We start from the raw sequence: 24,538 nt of genomic DNA, 5'->3' as shown, positions 1-24,538 counted from the left end.
TTGTAATAAACATGTATTCGCTAAAGTTTTAATTAAAGTACTCTTGTTGCCTTTTTAGTTTTTACTATTATGAATTGATTTCTTCTAATTTGACAAAATTTCATTAGGTTTCGATTCAAATTAGGCCTTCATGACCACATGGACGGATTTTTCTCTCCCCGTTTGTGGATAAATGTTTTCTTAATTACGTTTCTTTATATATTGACACGCGTTTATGTGTTCAAACTGTAAAACCAATTGGATTTTTTTATTCGGTTTGATCAATTAGAAAAACATCTTAAAAATATTATTAAACAACATTTTCAAGAAAATTTTAAGAAGGTGTAAATCAAGGACTAAAGAGAAATATTTTAAGAATTTATCTTCAAATTGATTGAATCAAATCATTGTTGATATTAGAAGGTAAGTTATGATAACGTCTTTGGACCTTTTATCAGTTTGGATTTTTTTTGTAGTATGATTTTATCTCAAACCTCTAGGATTTCTTGAGATGCTTTTTAAGTTGTTTTTTTTTTCTGCTTTTTACTGTAGTCTGATATAATTCCGACTTCAGATCGAACCATTCATCTTCCACCTTGATGTTGGCATGTTCATCTTTTTCAGGTCTTGTTTGACTTGGGCTCCCTGCAACAATCTGTTTGTTGGGAGATGAGTGAAGACTAATAGTTTTCTTTTGTATTTTTTCTTTTTTTCTTCCTCGAGTTTTAAGTGACATTCTTTCTTATGAGAGTTTCCGTTTGATGCCCTTTCTTTTATGTTTGCTTCCTGGTAATTTAAAAATCGTTGATTTTCTAAAAAAAAAAACTGCTCCTGATGATTGCTCATGATCAGTAAGGAAATGGATCAGCTTTTGATGCTAAAGTTGGCCTTTTAATTCTTATATAGCCAGCTCTTTTGAAAAAAAAAAAACCAATAAGCCTTACATAAAGGAATCCTCAACATGGAATACATGAGACTGAAGGATGCCCCAATCACCCAAGTCTTTTAAGTCCCCTATTTACAGCTTCAGTTGGTCTAATATAAGACCGTTGTATGATACAACCTAACTAATACTAATATTATTTAATGAGGTGCATAGCATAGAATAAAAATGTTGTGTGGCGTACAACCGTCTTAATTGAGCACTTATTTTACAACATATAAACAAACATGAGATTACCACACCTATTAGAAGTTGAAGGTTGAAATATGGTATTCCTGCCCAATTTCAAGTAACTAGTTCAGAATGATAAACCACTATGGAAACATACCCACCAGATAGTTGTCATAACTGTCTTCGTCTTCACCTTCACTTCCCTTCCCTGCTCTTGATTTTCTTTTCTCTACCAAATTAAAAACATTGATCAGATCTTTCAAGTACGCAGCAGTAATCAAAGTGGCCCTATGCCCAAGAGGCCTAAGATTAAAACAAATTTAAGTACATGGTTGTTGGCAGCACAAGACAGAAACACAATAACGAGTGACATTCATTCCCCTCCCCCTCTCTCAATTCTCTAATCGAAATGTGTCGTGGATTTTCAGTCATCTGTGAATTGTGATGTATACAGTGACAGACTAATTGCCTCACAAGGAGGGAAAGCAAGATTTTGCCTCTAATGTAACTTCAGATGCAGGGAGTCATGCAAGCTTATTCGATTAAAAATCTAATTGACTGACAACACTTCTAGAGAATAACACGACAGGAGCATTAGTGATAAATGAACAGAAGCTTCACCTTTTTTTCTTTTGCACTTTGCTCCTTTCCGCCTGTTAGAACACATTTGGTTGATGATGCCAAATTTCATTATGATTTAATTGTTTGCCTCTTAGTAAATGTTTAGCAAATTGAAGCATCCCATGATTGTTCAAAGAAGTTCAAGATGATCAAGATAAAGGACAAGTCAAGCATGCCCATAGTCTAGAACAAATGTTGTAAACGAGGTAGTTCAACATATTTCTTTTATGCATAATTTATGACAAAACCGTGCAACAGTTCCTTAGAATGTTGCACCATGGTTTCTGGTACTAACGAATGGAGAATTTTCGGGAAAATTCACAAGTGTTTGAAATTCTTTAAAAAGCTTTTCTATGTTTAAAATGAACATTATTTCAAACTGAAGAACAAAAAGAACAAAAGGAATATGCTTGCACAATAATTTAAAAGATGCCAATCCCATCTGTGCAAGTTGTTTTTCATGCTAAAAATAGGTCTTATGCTTTTTCCATTTGTGGCAAAATTGTGAGTTCCCATACTTTATGGGAAACACTCCTTTGCTTTGGAAAAATGCAGCCACCTTGAGCCTCTCAAACCTGGTTGTTCTTTTATATTTTTTAAATGAAAATGCATACTACAAACTTGTGGATATTAGATTAATGTAGTGTTAAGATCCTTCTCTTACACACTACCTTTCTCTATAAATAGCCACTTCATTTTTCATTTATTGCAAGACTTTGAAAGAGCATTCATTGTAAACACTTTGCAAATCTTTTCAGCATTAAAAGCTTTGTTCTTCAATCATTTGCAAAACCGTTTTCTATTTTTCAAAAGTCTTCAATTGTTTTTCAAAGTCAGTAAAATCTCCAAGTATCGGTTAAACTTAATCTGTTGCATAAATGAATATGTTAAATGATTCTCGTGTTTAGGTCTTAATTGTAATCTACATGTTCTTAAGTGAACCACTGAGATTCTGACTCTGTAAACCGTTGAGATAGAACCTTAAGTCTTGAAGCGGAGTAGCTTTGAGCAAGAGAAAGTCTTGAAGCGGAGTAGCTTTAAGCAATTGCAACCGGAGTAGGTTGGCGAGTTGTTTTCATTGTAATGGTTTAGTTAAGTTTGAGTAAATTTCTAAACAAGCAATAAAATAACGGTTTGACGTAGGCTCCGGAGTAGGAGCTGAACCAATTTTTAAACGTCGTCTTGTTTGTTTATTTACTTTCACGTTCTCTTATCATTCTTCTTTTATACGTTAATCTCGCTCTCAGTGCTGTGCAACAGTCTCTCATACTGTTGCATAGACCTGCTGTACACCGTTGTGAGGGTAATATCCGTATAATACCCTATAAAATTAGGACTATAACGCAAATTTTATATGTGATTATTGTCATAAAACGAAAAACATGAGAAAAACGATAAAGCATTAGAAATAACCTCGGGTCCTTTGAGATGCGGCCTAAGAACAGAAATCAAAGTAGATTTCCTCCTAATCGATACACCCAAGACCGTCTGAGACTATGCCCTTGTGCTAGAAATGTATTCTCTAATTGCCTTGCAATATTGAGAGAATTGATGTGTGAGTTTTTCTTAGATGTGAGATCTGAATTTTGAGAGGTAATGTTCTCAAAACCCTAATTATTTTGCACAAATGAATGATTAGGGCAAAAGGAGAGAAAGCTCTCCTTTTGTTGCTTGGGTTCGGCCGTGAGCCTCAATAGGGGAGAGTGGGCTTTCCACTTTCTCTTATTTTTAACTCGTGGTTCGACCCGAAATTCGCTAAATGTATATGACACGGTTTTATTATAAATCGTCATCGGTTATCGGTTATTAATATATCGTCTAGTAACAAGGATTAGCTGATATATTAATACATGTCCGACAAAGACAACATTGTATAATTAATTCAATATACATCAATTAAATATAATCGTTTATATTTAATTTACGAATTAACTGTTTAATTCGCCTTAGCCCATTTTATTTAATCCGTATTAAATAAAATATCTCAACATCGCATTTTGACTAATTATTAGTCAAATAACTCGGACTAACTGCTTAGTCAATTTTCTGGTATCAACATGACTGTATTTTCATACCGTCACATCTCTCAAACGTATCCTATAGGTGTGACTTTTAGGGACCAGTTGATCACCGCCATCTGTATGACAATAACGTCAAACTTATCTAGCAAGCCAACCGTTATTGATAAACGTGGACCAACTAATTATAATACAAAAGTATACCCTTTGATCCTTTTAGAGATTTATAAGTCCTTGCACTAACTGTAAAGGACACCAGCCCCAACAAGCTCCCACTTGTCCGTACAAGTGTATGTGCAATGACGTTATCCGCACTAACTGGAGGACACAAATCAACAAACTCCCACTTGTCCGTACAAGTGTATGTGCGATAACCGATTCTCATATTCATTTAAAATTTCTCCCACTCAATGTAAAACAATTTGCAGATCCGGATCCGCAAAGGTCGTATTTTACAATCGATCCGTATCAAGAGTGGTTTCCCGACTGAGAGTAACTCAACCGATAAAACGACCGTATTCGAGCATGGCCATGCATTTCGATTCTGACTCCTCGAGTGGCCCTGAGAAATATCGAGTACCCGATAAAGGCTGAATATTTCCTTCAACTCGACTCCTTCCGATCTAAGCACAAAGATGAAATGACCCGAGAAAAAAACTACTTGGCCCCCTGTTACGGATGACCGTGAGAAAGAAACCAAAGTCACCCAAAATCTGCCTTAGTCTCAAGAGACAGTCGATAGTCAAAAGAATCGACTCTTAGGATCACCATGGAGGTCCTATCCACGACCAGGCACCGAATGTTGTAAAACATTTAGGACTCCACGTCGATGTCACAATTGTGTCCTACGAAATATCCGTATAAATCGCCTCTGTGATTGGTCAGTCAACCTTTTGACTTATGGCTCGTTGAACCCACCATCAACCAACGTCACAAAATAATTACCTTGAGTTATCAGCTCACGTGGGCAATTAAGGAACAAAAATATAATGTTTGTTCAGTTCACTTTGTGGTGTTCAAAATTGTCGTACAAATCCACATGAAAAACAAAATATATAAATATCAAAACGATGATGTCGTATAGAGTACAAAAGAGAATGAATCTAATCCATAAAAGAGTACTACAACTCAGGAACACGTTTAATTCCCATGGAATTAACATGTCCTTCATGCTTATCTTGTCGTAATGGTTTAGTGAGAGGATCTGCTATATTATCATCTGTAGCAATCTTTTCTATCACTACTTCCTTTTGCTCCACGTAATCTCGGTTTAGATGAGCTTTCCGTTGTACATGTCTAGACTTGTTGCTAGACTTTGGCTCCTTAGCTTGGAAGATGGCACCTCTATTGTCGCAATAGATGGTGATCGGGTCATTCGAACTAGGCACTACAGATAGTCCTTGTAAGAATTGACGCATCCATATCGCTTCCTTTGCAGCTTCAGACGCGGCATAGTACTCGGACTCAGTCGTAGAATCTACTGTAACACTTTGTTTGGAACTCTTCCAGCTGACTGCAGCGCCATTAAAAGTAAAAACGAATCCAGACTGAGATTTTGAGTCATCTCGATCCGTTTGGAAGCTAGCATCTGCGTAACCGGTTGCGCATAGCTTTTGATCGCCTCCATAAGTCAATGCCCAATCTTTAGTCCTCCGTAGGTACTTAAGAATGTTCTTGACAGCCATCCAATGTGATTCACCTGGATGCTGTTGGAATCGACTTGTCATACTCAATAAATATGCCACGTCCGGACGTGTGCATATCATGGCATACATGATTGATCCTATAGCCGAGGCATAAGGAATCCGTGTCATGCGCTCTTTCTCTTCCGGTGTCTCTGGTGCCTGAGACTTGCTCAAATGCACCCCTGGAGCCATAGGAAGAAACCCCTTTTTGGAGTTAGTCATGCTGAATCTCTCTAGGATCTTGTCTATGTAAGACTCCTGACTGAGAGATAACATCCGACGTGATCTATCTCGATAGATACGGATGCCCAAAATTCTTTGTGCCTCACCCAAATCTTTCATCTGGAAATGGTTCTTCAACCATACTTTTACCGAAGTTAAGAGAGGTATGTCATTCCCAATCAGGAGTATGTCATCGACATACAATATTAGGAAGACAATCTTGCTCCCACTCGACTTGATATATAGACATGGTTCCTCGACCGATCGAGTAAATCCATTTTCTTTTATCACTTGGTCGAAACGATGATTCCAACTCCGAGATGCTTGCTTAAGTCCATAAATGGAACGCTTAAGCTTGCACACTTTCTTAGGATGTTCAGGATCGATGAAACCTTCGGGTTGTACCATGTACAACTCTTCCTCCAAATAACCGTTTAAGAAGGCGGTTTTCACATCCATCTGCCAAATTTCATAATCATGAAAAGCGGCAATCGCTAAGATAATCCGAATGGAACGCAGCATGACTACGGGTGCAAATATTTCATCGTAGTGCAAACCTGGCACTTGGGTGAAACCTTTTGCAACTAGTCGTGCTTTATAGATATCTTGTTGACCTTCCACAGAATGCTTTATCTTGTAAAGCCATTTGCATTGAAGGGGACGAACCTTAGCGAGTAAGTCAACAAGATCCCATACGTTGTTCTCATACATGGAGTCCATCTCGGATTGCATGGCCTCAAGCCATAGCTTTGAGTCAGAACTGGTCATGGCACCTTTATAGGTTGCGGGTTCACTACTTGTTAAGAGTAGTATGTCATCTATGTCATGTTCCTCGACCATACCAATGTATCTGTCCGGAGGAATAGAGACTCTTCCCGACCTCCTAGGTTCCTCAGGAATATTCACCGCAACCGGGATTGAAGGAATTGGTTCCTCCAATGGTTGCTCGGTATTTGTTGGGAACCTCCGACAGCTCGAAGGTTCTATCACTCTTTGCATTCTCGAGAAATTCCTTCTCTAAGAATGTCGCACTAGCCGCAATAAATACACGTTGTTCGGTTGGCGAATAAAAGTAATGACCAAGTGTTCCTTTAGGATAACCTATAAAGTATGTCTTGACCGATCGCGGGCCGAGCTTATCCTCGTGTCTCCACTTGACATAAGCCTCGCAGCCCCAAACCCGTATAAAGGACAAGTTAGGGACCGTTCCCTTCCATAGTTCATATGGAGTCTTGTCAACATGACTTTAGACGGACTTGATTAAGTATTAGAGCAAACGAGAAGAGCATAACCCCACAATGAGTCAGGCAACACGGTGTGACTCATCATGGATCGAACCATATCAAGTAGTGTTCGATTTCTCCGTTCGGACACACCATTCAACTGAGGTGTTCCAGGTGGAGTTAACTGTAAGGCAATCCCACAGTCTTTAAGGTGTTGATCAAACTCGTGAGAAAGATACTCGCCACCACGGTCTGAGCGCAGTGTTTTAATCTTTCTTCCCGAGGTTCTGCACCCGATTCTCGGTATTCCTTGAACTTCTCAAAGGATTCACTTTTGTGCTTCATTAAGTAGACATAGCCATATCTACTTAAATCGTCCGTGAAAGTGATGAAATACCTATAGCCTTCTCGTGCGGTGATTGACATAGGTCCACACACATCCGTATGTATGAGTCCTAATAGGTCAGCAGCGCGCATTCCAACACCTTTGAAGGAAATTCGAGTCATCTTACCGATGAGACATGATTCACACGTGCCAAATGATCGAAAATCAAAGGCCGAGATAGCTCCATTCTTTATGAGTTTGTTTTTACGCGTTTCTCATTAATGTGTCCCATACGGCAGTGCCAAAGGTATGTTTGATCTTTGTCACCGACCTTTAACTTCTTATTCATTACGTGTAATATTTCGGTGGTCTGATCTAAAACATAAATTCCGTTCATGGAGACCTCCTTGCCATAAATCATATCGTGTAATGAGAAAATGCAAGTATTATTCTCTATTACAAATGAAAAACCAAGTTTGTCAAGTGCGTAAAACCGAAATAATGTTTTTAGAAAGACTGGTACATAATAGCGATTATATAAAAATAACTCAAATCCGCTAGGAAGTCTGGATCACGTATGTTCCCCTCGAGACGGACCACTCGTGCTCCATTCCCGACACGCGAGTCCACCTCACCCTTTACGAGGGGTTCGATGTTTGGAGCCCCCTGCACATGATTACACAGATGAGAACCACAACCAGTATCTAGTACCCAAGTTCCGTAACTTGCGTGGTTAATCTCAATCATATGAATAGAAGTAGAAGAGGAAGAAGACATACCAACAGGTTTAACGCGACCTGCTTTTATGTCCTCATGGTAAACAGGACATGTACGCCTCCAATGCCCAGTCTTGTGGCAATGATGGCATTCCATGTTATCGGTCTTGCTCTTTGTCGCGCCCGATGAGTTGCTCGACTCACCAGGCCCACTCTTACCCGATCCCGACTTCTTAAACTTCGGTTTACCTCTTTTGCTAGGCCTGGCTGAACTTTGCCCTTTCCCTTGCCCTTGTTTGACACAACGAGAACATCTTATTTCAAGCTCCCACTGAACTTCATGTCCTTCTCGGTGCATGCGAGAAGGAGTGTAGTTCATGAGGACTTTTCTTCAAATCATTCATATAGTAATTCGCTCTAAAGAGCGCAAAACCATCGTGGAGTGAATGAAGCATGCGGTCAATTACGATGTTCTCGCTGATTTTACAATCAAGCGCCTCCAGTTTCTCGACATTCTCAATCATGCTGAGAATGTGTGGGCTAACCGGTTGGCCCTTCTGGAGTCTCACATTAAAGAAGCGAGTGGTATGCTCATAGGTCACGATTCTCGGTGCTTTCGAGAATTCCTTGGTGAGCGTGGTGAAAATCTTGTTCGCACCTTGGGCTATGAAGCGTTTCTACAAATTGGGTTCCATTGCAAAAATGAGTACGTTCTTTACCGCACCTGCTTCCATGGCGAAATCGTTATACTTGTCGATCTCGTTAATTCCAGCCGTGGGGCCTGGGTTTGGCGGGATGGGCTCGATCCGATATTTGAGCTTCCGTCGGCGCGGCAAGATTCCGTAATGCTTTGCCTCCCAGATCCGCGAAGTTTGATCCATCATTCTTCGATCGAGTAGACGATTCATCCGATTCATGAAGATCCGAAACCAGGACTCTCGGTCCAATGTGACACTTGGCATTGGGTCGTCAGCACGGCCAGCCATTATGTTATTAGCAGTTTAAATTATCGTGATCTACACTGAAAAGAAAGGAAAAACAATACGAAATAAGCAACTCATCGAGGTGATTTAAGTCTATTAAAATTCATTTTAATCGTGTAGACTCATTGCACTTGCATAATTGATCTCCCTCAAGAATAATACAAGTGATCCCAAGACTCAATTTTCGTAAATTGATAAGCCAACTGTTTAGCTAGTTCTTCCGTAAGAACTCTTGGTCGATAGATTTCCGTAAATCCTATCTATAGTCCACCATAATCACAGGATCGTACGAGTGACCATAGTGTTGAGATAAAATAAGTCAATCAGTTCCAACTTACCCGACGTAGAAGGGGTCATATTATGCCTACCGACGAAGAAGGGATTTATTGGAGTTTGACCTATAAAGACTGTTCTCAATTTTCGTTTATACGAGGAAGATCCCATCAACTTAGTTTTAATTCAATTTAAGTGAACGAATATCTAGCATTACGTGAATGAATTAACTTAGGTGATGGCTTATACTTGATCGTGTGACATGAGAATGTCAAAGAAAACTGACGCGTGACCTCTATATGAGTCAGTTTTCATGCAATTATTAGGTGGTTTGGTTTTAGGCGGAAAATGATGCAATCTATCGTTACGATAAAATAAATAAATGAATGCAAAACGTAAATAAAAAATCCTAGTGTGGCCTATCCTAGTAAAAAGAACATAATACAACTTTGGAATCCACCGTTGGACCCGAGAAGCTTGTCTTGATGTTTCATCTTTTTCATGCAGCGGGAGTGAGCATCCGGTCTCCATATTTGGTCTTCTCAAAATTACAATTAAAATTTACAAAATATAAACCTATTTATATTCTAAATAAAACTGTAATAAAGAAAAACAAAATGGAGATACGAGATCTCAAAATACAACCAAGACCGTGTTCCATCATTACGGTAACACGTTCTACTAAGGCCACACTAAGTTACAACCGTTTGTAAAAATAAATAAATACGTAAAGAAAGCATTCAAAACATTCAAAATAACGATAAATAAAATGCATCAACTAAATAAAATTCATTCGAGACATAATTCCGTAATTATGTAAAATTTATCCAAACCACCTTTAATGATTAAAATTATTTGACAAAACCGCTTTAATCAACTTAATTTTAATTCATTACAATCCGTTACTTTAAATCGCTTTAAAATAACTAAATGGTACGTGAGTGAACCGTTTCACTATCAAGCGAATGCATAAAATCCGTATTATGCTCATGTTATGGCCAAAAACCAATTTTTTTTTTTTTTTTATTTCTCACGGCCAAACCGAGAGGGGCCAATTTTTTTTTTTTTTTTTTTTTTATTTCAAAGGCTCACGCCGTGAGCCAAAAAAGAAAAAAAAATTAGGACTATAACGCAAATTTTATATGTGATTATTGTCATAAAACGAAAAACATGAGAAAAACGATAAAGCATTAGAAATAACCTCGGGTCCTTTGAGATGCGGCCTAAGAACAGAAATCAAAGTAGATTTCCTCTTAATCGATACACCCAAGACCGTCTGAGACTATGCCCTTGTGCTAGAAATGTATTCTCTAATTGCCTTGCAATATTGAGAGAATTGATGTGTGAGTTTTTCTTAGATGTGGGATCTGAATTTTGAGAGGTAATGTTCTCAAAACCCTAATTATTTTGCACAAATGAATGATTAGGGCAAAAGGAGAGAAAGCTCTCCTTTTGTTGCTTGGGTTCGGCCGTGAGCCTCAATAGGGGAGAGTGGGCTTTCCACTTTCTCTTATTTTTAACTCGTGGTTCGACCCGAAATTCGCTAAATGTATATGACACGGTTTTATTATAAATCGTCATCGGTTATCGGTTATTAATATATCGTCTAGTAACAAGGATTAGCTGATATATTAATACATGTCCGACAAAGACAATATTGTATAATTAATTCAATATACATCAATTAAATATAATCGTTTATATTTAATTTACGAATTAACTGTTTAATTCGCCTTAGCCCATTTTATTTAATCCGTATTAAATAAAATATCTCAACATCGCATTTTGACTAATTATTAGTCAAATAACTCGGACTAACTGCTTAGTCAATTTTCTGGCATCAACATGACTGTATTTTCATACCGTCACATCTCTCAAACGTATCCTATAGGTGTGACTTTTAGGGACCAGTTGATCACCGCCATCTGTATGACAATAACGTCAAACTTATCTAGCAAGCCAACCGTTATTGATAAACGTGGACCAACTGATTATAATACAAAAGTATACCCTTTGATCCTTTTAGAGATTTATAAGTCCTTGCACTAACTGTAAAGGACACCAGCCCCAACAGTTTGTGAACTTACAATCCATTAAGTCTCTAAAACTCGTATTAATAGATCTTACTTGTGTTAGTCATTAACCAAGTAAAGGAGAAAATTTTTAAAAGGTACACCTAATTCACCTCCTCCCCCTCTTAGGTGTTTATCGTTCTTAACTTTTCAATTGGTATCAGAGCCTAGTGCTCTTGACATTGGTTAAAACAAAATAGTTGATCCCATAGTTATGGACGATTCAAAACACAATAAGTATCCCATCTTCAAGGGAGAAAACTATGCCTGGTGGAAACATTGCATGGAGCACTATGTTAAAAGTACGGACTATGAATGTTGGTTGATCATTCAAAATGGTCTCCTCAAGATTGAGGTGACTAATGTCGATGGCACTAAGTCTATCAAAAGTGAGGACAAATATGTTGAGGCCGATTATAGAAAAGTCGAGAAAAACTCTAAAGCCATGTCCATCCTTCAATATGGCATCGGTGAACAAGATATCAACCGGATATCTGGATGTGACTCGGCAAAGGCAATTTGGGACACCCTAAATCTTGCTTATGAGGGAAGGTCACAAGTCAAAAAGTACCGTGTTGATCTTCTCATGCAACAATATGAGATGTTCAACATGGGAAAAGATGAGTCAATCAATAGTTTGTCTTCTCGTTTCTCTAGTATTGTTAATGACCTCAAGAGTCTAGGTAGAAACTTTGAATCCGAGGATTTAGTACGTAAAATCCTTCGTAGCCTATCTCAAAAATGGCAACCGAAGGTTACGGCTATTGAGGAAGCTAAAGACCTTTCTTTGCTATCCCTTGATGAACTTATGGGCTCACTCATGGCTCATGAGTTAACTCTCATGAAGCGTTCCGGTGAAAGCTCTAAAGGGAAAGGACTTGCTCTTTATGCTCTCTCAAGTGATGAGGAGGATGAATATGACGAGTTTGCAATGTTCACTAAAAACATTGTTGGCATGATTAATGGTCGAAACTCACAAAGGTCTAATAACTATACTAGCAAACGACGCTTTCCCAAAAGAAAGTCTACTTCCACTGTTGGTTGCTTCAAATGTGGTAACAAAGGTCACAAATCAAAGAATGCCCAAAGTGGAATGACATTAAGTCTAAAGAAAAGCGTGAGTTTGCTAAAAGAGAATACAAAAGCAAAGTAATGACTGCTATTTGGGGAATGTCTGATTCTGACGAGGACGATGTCCTTGAGGAGGAATTGGATGCCAAACTTAGCATCTCGTCTCAGTCAAACAATGATGTTCCAAAGTCAACAAAGAAAGAAAGTGTCAAATGTCTTATGGCTCACTCCGTGGACTCAGATTCAGATTCCGACATTGAGGTAAATAAGCTCAAGAAAAAGGTTCGATCTTTCTCTAAAGACAAAATTTGTCATCTCCTACACCAATTCATTGATAAGTGTCGTGTCCAAAGCAATAAATTAGAGGTCATGCAAACTGAAATTGAAGACATAGCCGAAGAAAATGTTGGTCTAAAAGAATGTCTAAATGAGGTAGATCAACCTAGCTCATCATCGAGTCTTGAAAAGGAGATTAAAAGGCTCCGAAAACAGAATCTGGTTCTTGCTAAAAAGGTTGATGAATTACATGCAACAGATCAATGCAATGTTGCATCTGTGTCTAACAAGGGAGAAGAGTCCTTTGACAAAGCTGTGTCCTCACTAACCAAAGAACGTGACCAACTTTTGATTGATCTTGCAACATATCAAAATGAAAAAGGGGAACTTGTCAAAATTGCTGAAATGCTAAATGATGAGTTAAGTCATGTTAAAAGTACTTTAGATCGAGTGCAAAATTCAAATAATGATCTTCTCGTTCAAATTGAAACTCTGAAAAAGGTTGAACAAATCCATGCAACAGATGATACAACTGTTGCATCTGAGTCTATGAAGGAAATTGAGACTCTCTCACAACATGTGTCTTCACTAACTAAAGAACGTGACTCTCTGTTAGCTGACCTTACCTTGTGCAAAAGAGACAACAAGCAACTTGAGCAAATTGGCTTATTGCTTAGTGATGAAGTGAGACATGCTAAACATGCGTTCGACAAAGTAGGTCAACTAAATCTTAATCATCTTGCTAAAATTGAAAAACTAACCAAAGAGCTAGATGAGGCTCAGATGTTCTATTTGAAATGGAAAGGAAGTCAGAATGTCTTGGAGTTTCTTCTAAAATAATCTCAAGAATATGAGAACCGTGCAAAAAATGCTGGACTTGGTTTCAAATGCAACAGTTCTACGCACTATTGCACTCGAAACCAAGACCCAAGCGTAACTGATTTTCGAAGAAGAAAGTATGCTGGCCTTCCTGAGTACATTATCTGCAATTACTGTGGTAAAACTGGTCATGAGTTTAATGGTTGTGAAAAGAGAGTCTTTGACCTAGAAAGAAGTACCAAAGTGGCTAAACATGTTTGGATTAAAAAGAAAGAAGTCAAGAAAGTTGTTGTCAAGAAGGAGCCCAAACTTGTTTGGGTTCCTAAACTAAACATTTGATTTCTTATAGGCATTAGCGAAAGGCAGCAGCAATTGGTACTTAGACAGTGAATGCTCTCGTCACATGACGGGAGATGAAAACCAATTCCTTTCGCTAGAAGCCTACGATGGTGGCATGGTGACTTTTGGTGACAACAAACGAGGTGAAATCATTGGTATTGGAAAAGTTGGTAAGTCAAAGTCACTATGTATCGACAAAGTGTTGCTTGTCAAAGGTTTGAAACACAATCTTATAAGCATATCACAATTGTGTGATCGAGGTAACATCATTGAATTTCTTGCTAGTGAATGTAGAATAATTGATGGAAAAACTAAAGAACTCATTCTTGAAGGTAAACGTGTCAAAGATGTTTACATGACTAACTTATACTCATTGTCAAGTCAAACACTATCATGCATGAGTGTCCAAAAGAATGACCCTTGATTTTGGCATAAACGACTTGGTCATGTAAATGCTAAAACACTTAGTACCCTTAAGAGGCTTGATTTAGTTGATGGCATTCCTAACATCAAATTTGAATTCAAATCACTTTGTGACGTTGTGTTAAAGGTAAACAATTAAAATGCTCCTTTAAATCCAAAAAGATTGTTAGCACTTCCTTACCTCTTGAACTCATTCACATAGACTTATGTGGACCTATGCGTATTGTTAATAAAGGTGGAAGTCACTATATTTGTGTCATTGTTGATGATTTTACAAGATTTGTTTGGCTTCTTTTCTTAAGTTCTAAAGATCAAACTTTTGATGAATTCTTAATTTGGGTTAAAAAGGTCCAAAACAAATTTGGTTATAAACTTGTCTCCTTGAGATCCGACCATGGAACCGAATTTGAGAATCTATCATTTGAGTCTTATTGCAATGAGTACGGTATTAGCCACAATTTTTCGGTCGCAAGAACCCCTCAACAAAATGGGGTTGTGGAACGAATGAATCGAACTCTTGAAAATATGGCTAGGACCATGCTCATTAGCTCTAAAGTGCCAAGAAACTTTTGGGCCGAGGCCGTTAACACATCTTGTTATATCTATAATCGAGTCATGATTAGAAAAATCATTAACAAAACCCCTTATGAATTACTACGAGGAAGAAAACCTAACATCTCCCATCTAAAGTGCTTTGGTAGTAAATGCTTTGTACATAATAACGGAAAAGACAACCTAAGCAAATTTGATGCTCGTAGTGATGAAGGTGTTTTTGTTGGTTATTCCGACCATAGTAAAGCCTACAAAGTTTATAACAAGAGAACCATGAAAATGGAAGAAAGCGTTCATGTAATATTTGACGAATCTAGTCTCTTTGTTTCAAACACTCAGGTTAATGATGAAGATGATGAGGAAGACGATGACTTCGAAATTGGAATGATACGTCATGACATGGATCAAGTCGTGGAAGAAGCCGAGCAACAGTTGGAGCCACTGTTGCTTGAGGAGGCTGGCCAAAATTCAGGGGGAACTAACCCTCCCACATCTCAAAATGGAGCCAGCTCATCCAAGGGGAATGAGGAGTGCAGTGAACCAACCACTAACCAAATTGAAACCAATCCACAAACACCCTCACACAATATTCCCCATGCAACAGTCACTGACACTTTTGCATCAGAACCAAACGAAACAAATGAGGCCTCTAACACCCTTGTTCCAAAGAAATGGAAGCATCAAGGTTCCCATCCTCTTTCAAATTTAACCAGTGACCTTACCTCTGGAATCAAAACCAGATCTTCTCTCCAAAATCACTGTGCTTTCGAAGCATTCATATAACAAATTGAACCCACAAATATCACAATGGCACTATCCGATGAATATTGGGTCACGGCTATGCAAGAAGAATTGGAGCAATTTAAGAGAAACAAGGTATGGCATCTGGTCCCTAGACCATCTCAACGTACTGTAATTGGTACGAGATGGGTCTATCGCAATAAGCTTGATGATGTTGGAGAAATCGTAAGGAATAAAGCTAGACTAGTGGTAGAAGGGTTTAATCAACAAGAAGGGATTGATTACGATGAAACCTTTGCACCGGTAGCTAGGCTTGAGGCCATACGAATGCTCATAGCTTTTGCATCTCATGTTGGCATAAAACTTTTTCAAATGGATGTTAAAACCGCTTTCTTAAATGGCTATCTTGAAGAAGAAGTTTTTGTCGAACAACCCCCTGGCTTTATAAACAATGAGTTCCCTAATCACGAATTTAAACTTGACAAAGCACTTTATGGTTTAAAACAGGCTCCCCGAGCCTGGTATGATAGGCTTTCCAAATTCCTATTAGAAAATGGTTTTGTACGTGGTTCGGTTGATAAGACATTGTTTATCAAGTCACAGTCAGAGGAACTGTTGCTTGTGCAAGTATATGTCGATGACATTATTTTCGGTGCAACTAACAACATTCTTTACAAGTACTTTTTGGATCTTATGACTTCTGAATTTGAAATGAGCATGATGGGAGAACTTGGATTCTTCCTTGGTCTTCAAATTAAGCAAGATGAAAAAGGAACCATGATTCACCAACAAAAGTACTTAAAGGAAATGATAAGTAAGTTTGGGTTAACTAGCTCGAATCCTATGCCTACACCTATGATTGCCAAGCTTAATCTTGACAAAGACGAAAATGGTAAGAGTGTTAGTGAAAGGGTATATCGAGGTATGATCGGTTCATTGCTTTATTTAACTGCTAGTCGACCCGACATACAATTTAGTGTGTGCGTATGTGCTCGTTTCCAATCAAATCCTAAAGAATCACATTTCAAAGCCGTCAAACGGATTTTTAGGTATTTGATTGGAACGCAAGGTTTATACCTTTGGTACCCAACTCATGGGTTTGCTTTCTCAAATGACTTTGGCTATCAACAATGGGAAGTTGACCCGCAAGTTCTTGGGTAGAGGTAAAACTGGTGCAACAGTTGGCTCAACTGTTGAAATGGGTGTTGTTCTCGGTAAGTTGGACAAGCTTATGAACATGGTGTCCAAATTGGTTGTGGACAATGAGACTCTTAAGGAAGATGTTGTTGAGCTCAAAACCTTGAATGAAGATCTCATTGAGCGTGTGCAAGCTCTTGGTGGTCATGTGTCCGATGATGAATGAGGCATCCATACCCACCCTTGCCTTCCTATCCTTTTGGCTCTTTGTTCTTAATTCTTATGCAAACTATGGGCTGTTTCTTTTCTCTTATTTTGAACATTTGTCTTTGGTTTAATTATGTACTACTTGAACATGTCTCTGTCCTTCTCTTGATGATGTCAAGAGGGGGAAGTAGTTAAATTATGTGTTTATGTGTTAACTAACAACTCTTCGGCTAACGTTCACCGTGAATTTGTCTTAGCTATGATGATTAGATGTTCTACTTAGGCCAAGCATGTTGACCCCCACTCACCTTGATCATGTTTAATTGATGTTCTTACTATTTGGTTCAAAGACCGACTCACCATGGGCTTAGGGGGAACTTCACACATATTTAAAACTTGCCATCATCAAAGGGGGAATTTGTTAGAACACACTTGGTTGATGATGCCAAGTTTCATTATGATTTAATTGTTTGCCTCTTAGTAAATGTTTAGCAAATTGAAGCATCCCATGATTGTTCAAAGAAGTTCAAGATGATCAAGATAAAGGACAAGTCAAGCATGCCCATAGTCTAGAACAAATGTTGTAAACGAGGTAGTTCAACATATTTCTTTTATGCATAAGTTATGGCAAAACCGTGCAACAGTTTCTTAGACTGTTGCACCATGGTTTCTGGTACTAACGAATGGAGAATTTTCGGGAAAATTCACAAGTGTTTGAAATTCTTTAAAAAGCTTTTCTATGTTTAAAATGAACATTATTTCAAACTGAAGAACAAAAAGAACAAAAGGAATATGCTTGCACAATAATTTAAAAGATGTCAATCCCATTTGTGCAAGTTGTTTTTCATGCTAAAAATAGGTCTTATGCTTTTTCCATTTGTGGCAAAATTGTGAGTTCCCATACTTTATGGGAAACACTCCTTTGCTTTGGAAAAATGCAGCCACCTTGAGCCTCTCAAACCTGGTTGTTCTTTTATATTTTTTAAATGAAAATGCATACTACAAACTTGTGGATATTAGATTAATGTAGTGTTAAGATCCTTCTCTTACACACTACCTTTCTCTATAAATAGCCACTTCATTTTTCATTTATTGCAAGACTTTGAAAGAGCATTCATTGTAAACACTTTGCAAATCTTTTCAGCATTAAAAGCTTTGTTCTTCAATCATTTGCAAAACCGTTTTCTGTTTTTCAAAAGTCTTCAATTGTTTTTCAAAGCTGTAAAATCTCCAAGTATCAGTTCGCTTAACTGTTGCATAAACGAATATGTTAAATGATTCTCGTGTTTAGGTCTTAATTGTAATCTACATGTTCTTAAGTGAACCACTGAGATTCTGACTCTGTAAACCGTTGAGATAGAACCTTAAGTCTTGAAGCGGAGTAGCTTTGAGCAAGAGAAAGTCTTGAAACGGAGTAGCTTTAAGCAATTGCAACCGGAGTAGGTTGGCGAGTTGTTTTCATTGTAATGGTTTAGTTAAGTTTGAGTAAATTTCTAAACAAGCAATAAAATAACGGTTGGACGTAGGCTCCGGAGTAGGAGCTGAACCAATTTTTAAACATCGTCTTGTTTGTTTATTTACTTTCACGTTCTCTTATCATTCTTCTTTTATACGTTAATCTCGCTCTCCGTGCTGTGCAACAGTCTCTCATACTGTTGCATAGACCTACTGTACCGTTTGTGAACATACAATCCATTAAGGGGCCGTTTGGTACAACAAAGGGAAAGAGAATGAAATCAAGAAAGAGAAAAGAGGGGAAATGAATGATATTACCCTAAATCTTCATTCTTGTTTGGTTACTCAACAAAGGGAATAAAAGCAACCAACCATACTCACCTACACCACCATCGACCGCCACCATCGACCACCGCCACTATCACTACCCATCTCACATCACCGACCTACATGACCACAACACCTCTCGTCGACAACCTATCAACCCCAGTCGTGCTCCGTGCTCCGATAAGCTGCCACCATAACTAAATCGAAATTTCTTCCTAACCCCCATAGCCACCACCCCAAAACCTAAAAAACCCTCCCATATCCACGAAATCCCCTCCCCCACCATCGAAAACACCTATCCCAGGTGTTTTCGAGGGTTGGGGAGGAGATTTCGTGGATATGGGAGGGCTTTATAGGTTTTGAGGTGGTGGTTATGGGGGTTGGGGTGGGATTTCGACTGGGTAAGTTATGGGTGCGGTGGGTGGTGGTGCTTGTCGGCGCCGGTGGAAAGTCGCTGGTGGAAGGTTGCCGATGATGCTGGTGGCAAAACCAGTAAGGAGGGATGGTAGTGGTGGTTGGGATAGAAGCAGTTGGGTGATGGAGGGAATGAAATGTATTACCCTGGGGGGCTGGGGTATGGATGTAGAGAGATTTGGGGAAATGAATGAGGGTAAGAGAATGATTGTTTGACCCAAAGAAACACTAACAAAGGGAATAAGGAAGTTTTATTCCTTTTCCCTTTCTCAATACCCCCATACCAAACACCCCCTAAGTCTCTAAAACTCGTATTAATAGATCTTACTTGTGTTAGTCATTAACCAAGTAAAGGAGAAAATTTTTAAAAGGTACACCTAATTCACCCCCTCCCCCTCTTAGGTGTTTATCGTTCTTAACTCTTCACCGCCTCTATATCAGATGTGTCCTTGCTGCTAGACCTTTTTCTGAAGAACAATGAATCAATGATATATACCCCCTCACCAATTTCCTTCTCTAATAGCAAAATTACCTCCGTCCCCTGGAATCTTCTCTTTCCATCCCTGAGTCTGTTCTCTTTCTGTCAATGCTTTTCCTCTGTTCATCACCCATGTCATCTTCTATTCCTGTCAATTCCCTGCCTAAAACCGAAAGACACCAATTCAAAGTTTTAGCACATAAACATCAAGAGTTAAAGACCATCCACTAAAACGGTAAAACCTAGAGACCAAAACCAAAAAATGGTTATGAACAAAAATTGATACCTGTTCCTGTTAACCTCTTCTTTTTGTCTGATCTCTGCTTGCTCCCTGTCTCTTTTATAATGGAGTTTTTCTGCACACCTATTTTTGCAGCAATCAGAGAAGCTCAGAAACTGGTTCCAGTATTGGAGAAGAACATGAAGACGAGAAATAACCACCACCACAAAAGCTGTTCCATGAAAAATAATATCCAGTATACCCTCCTTTGCCACCTCCATGGCTATTGACGAGGATTCACCACAGAGAGTACAATTCCAAACATAAAAAATGTGTAAATATATAATGTTTGATTCTTAAGACAATGCGTAGAGCCTAAATACATAAGAAAGCAGTGTTGAATGCGTATATTAAAATCCATCGATTTAAAGAGCTAGGAATGAATGCATGAAATTAAAATTTAAAGGAGCAATGATACAAATTTTACACAAATACAAGTATTTAGGTGAACACACTTCATACTAGAAACTAGAAAGCAACATGAAAAGCGAAAAAATGACTAACCCCTCACAAACAACCAATTTGACAAGAGCTTGTTTGTGCTCTCCTGCCTCAAAATAAGAGTTGTTCACCTGAAAAATAACAAATAAGGGGTTTGATCAGAAAATTAAATATCGGACTGATGATGTTTCTTATGTAACCTCACACCCTAAGGTCATATCAAAGAATAATACTAATAGGGAAAATAATCACAAAACATATTCAAAACCAAAGGTAAGCCATTATAATATCTCTGGAAATGAAATAATATTTGAAAATTTCGATTGAATCGAATTACCAGTTTACCACTACTTCAGCTCCAGTTCTAATTAGCAATCAAAAGCTAAATACCAACCTCAATTAGTGTCGAAATTAGATCATATTATTTGCTTGTCTCCATTACTAGGCTTTTCTAAAGTAAGCACATTAAAATAAATTTAAGCTAGCCTTACGCACAGGATACTGGAAATTCCTAGATCACCGACAGCAGTGAATTTAGGTTGCAGAGTTCTGAACAACAACAACAACAACAACAACAACAATAATAATAAATAGCAAAGTATGAATAATAAATAGCAAAGTATGCATATATATAAAATCATGTACCTTACATGGGTTTAAAGAAAAATTCTAATTAAGCTATCTAGAGACCCAAGCTTCATGAAGAAAGTAAAGTGTAGCATGAAGATAAAGCATGGAGCATGATACATAGAAGCATTTCATGAATAAGTCCGCCTAGTGTATACAAGACCGTGAACGTTGGAGATAATATTAAAGGGCATATCACAAAGACCTCCAAAATTACAGCTAATTCACAATGGTTACTGTCAAAATGTTAGGGAAAAGCTAACTTTTGGATGTCTGTAAGAGGAACAGAAAAAGCTCAGGAGAGAAAGGAGTATCTGCAACAAGCCAAGGCACTCAAAGCGAAAAGGCATCACAGATAAAAACTGTGTAACTGATCACAGATACCACACAGAGGGCACACAGAAAACCTAACAAGATACAATGTTTAAGAAAAAAAATGAGTATCACTCTCAAAGACACAGTAAAATCAATCATTAATATAAGTTCGTCAGCAGGGACGCAAGCAAACAAAGGTAACCTAACTAAGACTCCGCCCGCGCGGCCGCGCATCATGCAACTTGCGTCTAAATGTCAAAATTTTCCAAACTCGATTCTCAGAATTGGGGAGACAAGAAGAGACAGTGTCTTGACCAAATTATGATACCGAGACAAGTCACATTGTAAGATTATCCCAACCTTTTCCTCTTAAAAATATTCTAGCCTTATAGAATTTATGTTATATGATTAAAATAACAAAGAGAATTCGCATAGAGAGAAAACAAACTCTCTTTTAGCAATTTTCAAATTGCCAACTCTGTAAAACAATCATGGCTACCAAATTGTTAACTTAAAGCTTCAATTTGGAAATACATTCAAACAACTGTCTACTGTAAGCAAGGATACTCTTTAAAGAGCTTATCATAGTAGCGCTTTACCAGCCTTTGCTCCCAGGATGTGTCCATTTCATCTTCTTCAGTACGAATGAACCTATAGTAGCAAATTAAAAAGCATAATGGCCATCAGTTAGCAAACGTGATCACAGAAAAACGTCTTTTTGAGTTCTGAAACTTAAGTTGATTTTCAATTTTTGTAGTCTATCTTCTCTCTCGTACAACATGTTCTTACAATCAATTGTGAAATAATTGTGCAAGATTCTTCTATACTGAAATATAGTGGCACCATTGGTTGAGTCATGGAAACATAGGTAAATTAACGGAGATAACTTCGAAACATCATTCATTGTGATCGAAATATTATGGTACTATAGACGAAGCCACGGATAATTTTTGTAAAGTGTCAAGTTGTCAACCATATCTTTGAAGCATCATTTGTCATAGTCGAATACCGGGGTTCTCTTAAAGGGTGCTACCATAATAGGATAACAAATTAACAGCAAACTGAAATTCCATAATGTCTATGATGAAATTTATGCTAATTTGTCTTTGTTTTGAAGTAGTGTCTTTCATTTATGTTCGTAGACATTTTAATAGGATTGCGCACGAGATGGCTCATGTTAGTTCGCGGGTTATAGACTTATAGGAAAGCAAGATTGGCTGGAAGGAATTCCGGAGAACATTATTTCTATTGCTAATTCCGAGTTAATAGAAGTTGCATAAAGCCCTTTGGGGTTTCTTTCAAAAAAAAAACAAAAAAAAGAAATTCCATAATGTAGTCACTGTTATGCAATGTAACAGTTGCATTTTTGTACCAAGCGCCTAAATCGAGGTAAGAGGGGACATGATGGATTTTTCCGAGTTGTGACTGAATGATAATGTTATTAAGCATGAACCATTAACGGCTACCAACTGAAACAGAAATCAATAAAGAAAAGATCGCATACTGATATCCTTCTCTGAGAGTGACATGATCAGTTTTAAGGGGCCGTTTTTCACTTGAGATCTTTCTTTCCCATAGTACTTGACAACAGACAAAGTAAAAAAAAAAAAAAAAAAAAAAGATGAAGCAGATTCAATATACTAATAAGGCACATTAGGACATTAGGTACGTGGCAACAAATTTTAAATAGAGAGCAAGCAGGATCGGATCCCTGAAAACAGGAGATAGCTAGACTTGAGTAGTCTATCTAATTTAAACATATTGCATTAGGATGTAAACTAGTTGTGCATTGGGTTGGGACTTGGGAGGCACCCAGATTGTCAATATTGGCATAGCTTTTGCTTTTCAATATAATAATTTGTAAAAGGTATGTGTTCATTCGCTAGATCCTTTTGCTTTCGCTTATGGCAGCCCAAAAAGTAGGTTAGCCACCTTAGAATGCATTGAAAGTTGAAACCCTGACAACTGAAGGTAAACTGATGTATAAAATTATCATTGAATATTTTAATTAATGGTGGTGGTTGTTTGAAGGGAGTCACAAAGAGCGGTATATATGATGTCAGGCAACTAAGATTTCCCGTGTCTGAGAACCTAGCTAACATGTGGGGCGAATGGCAATATTAAGACAGTTGACAAAACTCGTCTTGCATTCTCCCCTTTACCTTAATCCTAAAGTCTTCCACTTGATCCAAAATAATGAGGCATTAAGGCAAGGTGCGGAAATGGAGAGAAAGCACGAATTGCACGTACAACACTTCAAATCATCATTTTTAACATAAAAGTTGAGCAAATTGGAATTGGATATTTTTCCAACTCTTTGATTATTCCAAGGTAACAAATTTAACAATAGAAGAATGTGAATCTTGAGTAATAACCTCCTTTAACAATGGAAAGATTATTCAGCAATGTACGACTAATTGTAGCCCCCTTCCTCCCTGGCGGAGAGGACTGTTCACCAATAAGTTGCTTTAGGACACTGGGATTATGCAGGTAAACAACTCCTTACATGCATACATCCATACCGTCCAACCTTATAACCCTAATTAATCTAATAACCTACCTTGACAAAGAGCCAAGGCCAATAATAAATAAAACCCGAAGCAACTTAGGAATTGTATGGACAACTTAAAACATCCCTCATCCTCCTTGTTGGAGAGGACTGTTCATCATCCAGTTATATAATTGCCTTAAATGCGGTAAACATCCCCTTAAAACACAGTAAAATATGGTCACATTAAACTCCAAAACCTTTATAAATCGGTCGAGTATCGGTGTTGCAGCCGATATATAGAACACGTGATTAAGAACTTAAGCGAGTTTAAGCTAGTTATATAATAAAACGGGAACCCTAACTGATAAACGTGATCAATCAATTAAAAATCGATTAAGAGAGCAACGACGAAGGAATAATACCATAATCGTTCAAAAACTTATGGTGGCGATCGAAGGCATTGAGGCCTCTGATATGAGCTTGATAATGCCTATAAAACAATATTAAACACCATGAAAATGCAGACCGATAAGCATGAAAGAAGTTTGAAAAGAGATGATTAAAAAGGGAAAGGTAAGGGAGCATACTGTTTACGATCTTCTCTGTCGAAAACCTGGGATTTTAGAGACGCGAAGGAAGCCATTGTTGCAAACTCGAGGTGTTGCTGTTGAAGGCTTGAAGCCCCGGGTGTCAGGCGAGTGCGATTATGTAGACACAATCAGTTGTGACTCGTGGTCTCGGCTCGAGCTTGGGATACGAATCCATACGATTATCAGCAAGATTCTACGCAGTCTCCAGCTCTGTCACGTCTTTTTACTAAGGCCCTTTTCTTTCTGGCTTTTTAGAGCTGAACTGAACTGAGCCATGGGCGGACCTAGGGGGTCCCGGGGGGGCAGGTGCACCCCACGACTTCA

At 38.1% G+C, this 24,538-nt stretch overlaps 1 protein-coding gene across 3 annotated transcripts; it reads right to left on the bottom strand.

The window, feature by feature from the left end:
* Positions 1-924: 924 nt before the first annotated feature.
* On the bottom strand, positions 925-24,371 carry LOC141657586 (uncharacterized). 3 transcript variants are annotated; one of them, XM_074464867.1, is made up of 7 exons: positions 24,212-24,371; positions 24,047-24,114; positions 21,733-21,784; positions 20,255-20,322; positions 19,757-19,973; positions 19,525-19,629; positions 925-1,322 (listed from the first exon to the last, which is right to left on the bottom strand). In XM_074464867.1, exons 5-7 carry the CDS (start codon positions 19,969-19,971, stop codon positions 1,289-1,291), a joined length of 354 nt encoding a protein of 117 aa, XP_074320968.1. In that variant the 5' UTR covers positions 19,972-19,973; positions 20,255-20,322; positions 21,733-21,784; positions 24,047-24,114; positions 24,212-24,371; the 3' UTR covers positions 925-1,288. The 3 variants fall into 3 exon arrangements, 2 of the variants coding, with proteins under 2 accessions (XP_074320968.1, XP_074320967.1); XM_074464866.1 differs by lacking the exon at positions 24,047-24,114 and having other exon boundaries at positions 19,757-19,834; XR_012548807.1 differs by lacking the exons at positions 925-1,322; positions 19,525-19,629; positions 19,757-19,973; positions 20,255-20,322 and adding an exon at positions 20,750-21,132 and having other exon boundaries at positions 21,701-21,784.
* Positions 24,372-24,538: the final 167 nt, after the last annotated feature.

Source organism: Silene latifolia, chromosome 5, assembly GCF_048544455.1.
Source record: "Silene latifolia isolate original U9 population chromosome 5, ASM4854445v1, whole genome shotgun sequence".
NCBI lineage: Eukaryota > Viridiplantae > Streptophyta > Magnoliopsida > Caryophyllales > Caryophyllaceae > Silene > Silene latifolia.
The sequence above is the reverse complement of the archived record's forward strand: the minus strand, read 5'-3'. Positions and strand labels throughout refer to the sequence as shown.

Bases quoted from the DNA above. Each gene is read 5' to 3' on its own strand.
- LOC141657586 (XM_074464866.1), bottom strand. From the start codon at position 24,267: ATGGCTTCCTTCGCGTCTCTAAAATCCCAGGTTTTCGACAGAGAAGAT. The intron at 19,630-19,756 runs GTATCAATTTTT...GGTTTTAGGCAG, and splicing joins GAAGAGGTTAACAGGAACAG to GGAATTGACAGGAATAGAAG. The intron at 1,323-19,524 runs GTAATTTTGCTA...TTAATTTGGTAG, and splicing joins GAAGATTCCAGGGGACGGAG to AGAAAAGAAAATCAAGAGCA.